Raw genomic sequence first — 7,511 nt, forward strand, 5'->3', positions numbered from 1 at the left:
TGAAAAGTTAGATTAAAGCTTAATCTAAAAATAACCTACTAAGAATTTAAATCTAGAAGGGGGTGCAGATTGAAACTACCAATGTTTATTAAAAGTGAAGATTTCTTGTGAGACACTTTTCTTTTAAAATTAAATCCAAAAAAGACACAGTTTCAGGATGGCAGAATAAAAACTTCCAAAATTAGCTTCTCCATGAAAGTAATAAAATCATTGTTAAATACATCAAAATATATTAGTAATCAAAAATGTTATCATAAAGAAAAATCCAAGCTCAGATAGTTTTACTTATGAGTTTTAATAAATGTTTAAAGAATTAGCACTTATTTTTCACAAACCAATTCACAAACCAATTCAAAACTTAGAAGAACTTCTTCTCAACTCATTCTGTGAAATCAGTATTATCAGAATATCAAATTCAGACAGATATTAATGAAAACTACAAGCAAATGTCCTTTACAAATTAGATCTCAATATTCAATAAAAGACTAGCAAATTGAATTGAGCAACATATATAAAGGATAAGACATCATAACCTAATGGTATGGTATACACTATAACCAAGTATATCTCAGGAATGCTGGGTTGGTTTAATATACAAAAATCAATTACTGTAATATGTCATGTAGAGAAGAAATGGAAAAACATATGGTCAACTCAAAAGACACAGAAAAAAGCATTTGACAAAAATCAAAAAACCCTGTCATGATAAAAACACTTAAAATGATGAAAGGTAGCTAGGAAAAATCCCTACTTATACTTACTAGTGCTTTCCTCTTAAAGTCAGAGACAAGACAATAATGTCCACTCTCCCCACTATTATTCAACAATGTCCTGGAGGTTCTAGATTGAACAACCAGGCAAGAAAGTGAAATAAAAGAGAACAAGATTAAAAACAAAAAACTAAAATTATATCTATTTACAAATGACATAAGCTTATATGTAGAAATTTCTAAGGAATCCACACACAAAAAAAGTATGGAAACTAATAAAGAGTTAAACAAAGTTGCAGAACACAAGTCCTTAGACAAAAATCCATTGTATTTCTATACACTAGCCATGAGCCATCTGAAATACATTTATGAAAGCAATTCCATCATAACGACTTCATTATGTTTAATTAAATTTAACAGGGTAACATTGGTTAATGATATTATATAAGTTTCAGGTGTACAATTCTATAATACATCATATGTATGATATGCAGTTATTGTGTGCTCACCTCCCAAAGTCTAGTCTTCTTCCATCACCATATACTTGACCCCTTTTACCCTCTTCATTCTCCCCCTGCTGCCCTCATCTAGAGAAATAACAAGTGTTGGAGAAGATATGGAGTAAAAGGAACTCTCATACACTGTTGGTGGGAATGTAAATTGGTGTGGCCTTTATAGAAAACAGTATAGAGTTTCCTCAAAAAATTAAGAATAGAGCTACATTATAACTCAGCAATACCTCTTCATGGTATATACCCCCAAAATTTGAAAACACTTATTCATAAAGATGTATGTACTTTGGCATTCATTGTAGCATTATTCACAATAGTTAACACACGGAATCAACCTAAGTGTCTTCAACATATGATGACTCTGAAACTCCACAAATGATTTGAATATCCAAATTCCATAGGTTTCACATAACAGCTGGAATTCTCATGTTTTCCAATTATAACGTCAGAAGTCATTACATAATTCTTTTTGAATTTTAATAAAATTATTCAATTACTAACAAGAAAAGCTCCAAAGGTTAATATATAAGAATAGTCATAGTTTTAATAACACTAACATTTTGACATATTTTAGTATGTCTTTTAAATAAAAAGCAGTTACCTAAAACTGGAACCTAAAAGGTTAAAACTCTCATCCTTTCAGTTTCCTCCCTTCTCATATTATATACATGTTGCCGGTATAATTCCACCCACACGCCTATTCATTTTTTTCAATCTCCACTAAATAAAGAAACCAATGGGAAAAAATGTGTTTAGGGGTAATTACTCAAAATCTTTATAAACAGAGGCAAAAATTAAGAGCCTTACTATAATTTAACATATTTAGAAAGACATTAAATATCTATAGGAATTGCTGTAAGACTTAGAATGCTGTGGCAAAAGAATATGTCTTATCCGGAATTTGGTGCATTTATTTCAGAAATAATTTGAATGAAATATCAGAAAACCCAATTAACAATAGCTTATAAATCAATATTATTTATTTTCTTTATAAAATAAAATTAAAAGTGATACTTTCTAACTTTGTTTCAGATATTCGATCAGACCCCTTGAATCTTTCTGCCTAATATATATTCAGTTAATTTTTCACATGTGCTTTATAAAATGTGACTTTTTAATAATGTTCAATTCTTCTACATTTTGTTGATTATCTGCCCTTCCGTTAGTTTCTGAGAAATAGAAATTATACCAATTCTGCATTATTTTATCCAAAGTTGTCTAACTGTGGAGGTTTGTCTGGGAGTTTGCCTATAATTATGCTTGTAAAGAGCATATACAGCAGCTGGATTTTGTACTTTAGTTAACATATGTTTTATCCAAACTGAGACTTTCTATATTAATGCATGATTTTCAAATATCTCTGTTGCTTTCTTGTCACTAACATTGTTTCGCTGATAAAAACAGGGAATAGGATCCTATACTGTATTTTTTTATTCTTTCTAAAATTTTCTTTATTCTTCTTTTCTATTACTCCTTTGGACTGATTCAAACACAATTTCTGTCACTTATAACACAAACAAATACAGAGAGAGAGAGAGAGAGAGAGAGAGAGAGAGAGAGAGAGAGAGAGACATACATAGAATGATGAATAGATGGGGAGTTAAAGTAAGCATCCTGACTGTTCAGCTGGGGTCTCTCAGTTTGGAAATATTTATATAAATTTACCTCAAACCACAACTTCTCTGTTTACTTTTTCATTCTTTGTTCTTCTGCTCACCTCTTTCTGTGCATACCCCTTGATTGCACTCCACAACAGCTGAACTCAAGTACCATCTTTTCATTTTAATTTACACACACGCTCACACACACACACACACACACACACACACACACACACTACATCACATCTAAGGATTTAATGAGTTAGTAATTATCCTGAAGACTTGGAAGTCTACTTAGTCATAAAATGTTCACATTGGATAATATTTGGTGAAAGCAGATCGTTGAGCTACTTTCACATTATCATAATTGTTTAATAATTTTCTTCTGCTTTAATTTGATGGTACACCTGAGCACCAGGGCTTGAAATGTGTTTTCTTGTATAACACAGAAATTTCATTCCAGAATGTCTTCTAAACATGGTTGACTACTTTTATCACTCTGTACAGCTGTAGAATTGTTTTGATATAGTTTCAAGAAGAATACTAAAATGTTCCAGTTATCATCTGGAATTTTCATTATCTAAAACTCCATGTTTTCAGATTTCTAAGCAAAGCAAGTGTCTTGTGATGAAATGGTATTATACATTTGTGCTTTTTCAAGTCTATCGGAAACTAGTAACTAACCCCTAAGAGCTCTAGACTAATTAATATTTTTAAGGTTGTAAATTATTAGTATAAGCCTCGATTACTTTAGAGTAATTGCTCTACTTGACACGTCAAGTCTATTTCCTTAGCAAAATAAATTACAAATGTATATATGTACATAAGTAAGCATAAAATCTAGAAAATTAGGTAGCTCAGGCAATTCTTGACTTACGCAAAATAAGAATAAGATTTGAGATTTTACTTAAATATATTTTTAATCTGAGTTCAATTGTCTTATTAAAAGCAGAATAGCCTGCTTTCATGATATTCAAAGTGGTAATTAACAAAGAAAAGACATATTGTTTAGTCTTAAACATAACATTCAATCCTAACCTAAGAGGCAAAAGTAACTGTGAGTCCTTGAGTTTCTGCAATGAATATATAAACTGTCATTCATAATATAGAATAACATGGGGTGGTAGAATACTTCAATATTTCATTCAATGATTAATATATTCCTAATTATTATAAAGAAGTTATCATATTAGAAGTCTCAGAATTACACTGAATTTTGTATTTAGAAAGTATGGGGTAATCCATAGAAATCAGTATGTCTTTTACTTTTTCTACTATAATCATTTTTAAAGCTCATGAATTAGTTTCTGACTAATCAATGGTTCCAATTTATTTGTAAGTGGACCATTATTAGATACATCAAAATATCTGGTTTTCAACTAAACCATTGCAATCTTTACACATTGAACATCTACTTGACTATATGTTATTTCTGGGTGATCATATTAGTAATGTAAATATTATAGAACTCTACTGCAAATTAATTTATCTAAATCAAGCAATTTTTTTTTTTTTTTTTTTTTGGTTGTACAATAGAGACATCATGTTTGCTTTCTGGAAATTTCACTGACTTTTGACACAATGGCCGAGCTTTGTGGTAACATGAAGGATGCCAAACTTCAAAGCTAAATGGAAGACATTTTCTGACAAGGCAAATGTTCAGTTCTGAGTCTCCTGATGCTCTCTGACGCAGGCAGCATTCCAAGCGAACCCAACAGGAAGAGGTAAAATCTTCTTTACTGCATAACCCTGAGCTTGGTTGTGGGTCTACCGCTTCACCTCCCATTCTCAAGGTAGAGGAAGGGTTCTTGCTCTGTCAGCCACTGTTTAACCAGTGCGTGCTGAGACGTGCTTCTTTACTTGAGGGCTTCCAGACTCCAGTCCAGCCACTTTGCTCTCCGGGTCACATGTAGTCCTGAAGCATGTACGAGTAATGGAAAGCCAAGGTTCAAGAATTAAAAATGGAGTCAGTCACAATCCTGAGTGCTGTGAGGAAGGCAACACGGCATTTAAACCAAAGATTAATAAAAACAATGTCTACACAGTTCTTGGCAGGGCTGAAGATGAAATTAAAATTGCAACTCTGAAAGGGGTTCATCAACACCCAGGGAGTGGGCTGCCTGCCTGGAGTGGGGGCTGACAAGGAAATCCAATCTACTGAGGGTCTATACATGGTAACTAGAAAAAAACATGATAGAACAAAACTCATCAATTTTTCTTTTGAAAATGGCTCTTAAGGGAGAGCTTGAGGTTAGAGTCCTTTTCCCATGGTCTTGCCTATTCAGCCATCCAGAGCTTGAAGGTCCTGTCATATGAGCAAGTGGCTATGAGCTGTCCGTCAGCAGAAATGTCTAAGCCCATAACTTTGCCTTCATGGCCAGCCAGAGTCTTCAGTGGGGACCAGCCTGGGTGGGTCCAAATCTTGGCTGTGTTATCATAGGCACCAGTGAGCAAGAAATTCCCATGGATAGGCTCAAACTTGACACCAGTCACTAAGTTCTGATGGGCGGGGATGGTATAGACACAGCGCCGCTGTCGAAGGTCCCACACTTTGCAGGTGTTGTCACCACTGCCAGTTGCGATGTGGTAGCCATTGGGAGAGAAATTAACTCCATAGATTTCCTTCAGGTGCCCTTCTAGGAACATGATACAACGTCCTGTGCGCAGGTCCCAAACTCGACCAAATGCATCCAGGCCCCCAGTGCCAGCCAAAGAACCATCTTGATGGAAGGCAATGTCATACACACCCATGCTGTGGCCTTCCTGATGCAGGATCTCCTCTTGAGCTTCCAAATCCCATAAGCGCCACGAGCGGTCATAGCAGGTGGTACCCAAGAAACGTCCTGATGGATGCCACATTACACGGGCCACACGTACTGTATGTGTATGGCCTTCAATATCTGCCACTGGTTCGTCACTGTCAAGGCTCCAAAGCTTCACAGAACCATCAGCAGCACAAGAAGCCAGATTTACATCTTTTTGGTCCAAGGAGACAGTGGATTTTGGATGAAATACAATTGCTCCTACGTTTGTGTTATGTCCTCGAAGAGTGTGAAGGAGGTTGCAATCAGGAATAGACCAGAGCTTGCAAAGCCCACTCCAACAAGCTGTGGCCAGCATTTTGGAACTGGGACTGAAATGACAGTAGGAGATAGGCCGATCATCCCCAATCTGACTGCAGAAATTATTCAAAGACCGGAGAGATTTGTGCAGCTCTTGCACCTGGGAGGTCCTGGTTGTCTCAGGAATCTCTTTATGGAGACGGGCCTCTTCCAAGCGTTTCATTGCCCTGGGCAGTGAAAAATTAGCAATCCACAGTCTAGCAACCTTCAGGCTATTTGGTCCTTCATGGTACCAGGTTTGATGATACTCTTCTTTGGACTTCTTAGATTTCTCATCATCTTTTTTGGTCTTTTTTAAGGCATCAGTACCGACCACTGAGAGGATATTTCTTAACCTTTCTCTTCTTTCAGCAGGACCCTCTCCAAAAAGTGTGATGGGCTCTCCCAAGGCTCTAAGGCAAGCCTTGACCTCTGAGTCGTCCGTGGAAACATTGATTTGCCGGGCTCGCTTCCTTCTCTCAAACTCAGCTAACACTTCCGCCTGTCGCTCACTGATGTGCTCTTCAATTTCAAACACTTCTCCAGAGGTTATGTTGATATTTCCTGCTTCAATTCCTGCTTTAAGTCCTTCTTTTCCCAAAATCCCAGACTCTCCTTTGGCCAGACGTTCCCTCTCCTTCTCTTCCAAACTTCCATAATAGATGTGCGGTTTTTTCACCAGAGGCGCGACTAGGTCATCAGGTGCCTTAGTTTTGGCTGCCGTGGAGGTAGCTCGTGAGGAAGACATGCTGGGCTCCGGAGCCGCGAAGTCCCAGCGAAAGCTGCAATCGACGTTTCAGACAATCCAACGCGCGCCCAGCAAAGCGGAACTGTGTCAAGCAATTTTTTTTAACTTTCACAACTTAACCAAAAGACTTCTTTATAGTCACAAAGCAGAAATTGGCTGTGGAAATAATGACAAAATAAATAGTAAATGCAAGGAAGGTTTATACAAACTTTGGAGTCAATCATATGTACAAAAGAATGCCTAGATTATTGAATGCCTTTGTACAATGTTTACAAAATGCTGCAGCTTTGTAAACATTGTACACAATGTATACATTGTACAATGTAAACGATACAATGCAGTACCTATTTATTGAGCAAACTAATAAATAGATATTTACTTTGACATTATAACATAATTCTGAGAGGTGATTATTAATTCTAGTTTTTAGAATTATTTTATTTATTATTTATTTATTATGTGTGTATGTATGTATGTATTTATTCATTCATTCATTAAGGAGGGTGCAGCTCACAGTGGTCCATGGGGGATGGAACTGGCAACCTTGGTGTTATTAGCACCACGCTCTAACCAACTGAGCTAACCGGCCATCCCTAGAATTATTTTAAAGTAAATCCAACTTTAGCATTTGGCTAAAATAAGGCCTGTTACGTGCTTCCCAGGACTACTGTTTAGAATTTTGCTCCAACACTATTGAAAAGCAAAAGCTCTATTTGATGTCCACAAACTTCACCATTTGAACTGTGCCAATATATTTTTCTTAAATGAAAATCTGATTTTTCTGTCCAGTCTAAAATATTTTAATGTCTCCCCATCCAACAGGATGAAATCCAAATGCA

General features: G+C 36.0%; 1 protein-coding gene across 1 annotated transcript; it reads right to left on the reverse strand.

Moving 5' to 3' along the window:
- Positions 1-4,352: 4,352 nt before the first annotated feature.
- On the reverse strand, positions 4,353-6,753 carry LOC117022750 (U4/U6 small nuclear ribonucleoprotein Prp4-like). The gene has a single exon (XM_033106854.1). It carries the CDS (start codon positions 6,670-6,672, stop codon positions 5,101-5,103), a length of 1,572 nt encoding a protein of 523 aa, XP_032962745.1. The 5' UTR covers positions 6,673-6,753; the 3' UTR covers positions 4,353-5,100.
- Between the last annotated feature and the right edge of the window lie 758 nt (positions 6,754-7,511).

This window comes from Rhinolophus ferrumequinum, chromosome 6, assembly GCF_004115265.2.
Source record: "Rhinolophus ferrumequinum isolate MPI-CBG mRhiFer1 chromosome 6, mRhiFer1_v1.p, whole genome shotgun sequence".
NCBI classification, from domain to species: Eukaryota; Metazoa; Chordata; class Mammalia; order Chiroptera; family Rhinolophidae; genus Rhinolophus; species Rhinolophus ferrumequinum.

Excerpts from the sequence above, each read along its gene's own strand:
- LOC117022750 (XM_033106854.1), bottom strand. The coding sequence starts at position 6,672 with ATGTCTTCCTCACGAGCTACCTCCACGGCAGCCAAAACTAAGGCACCT.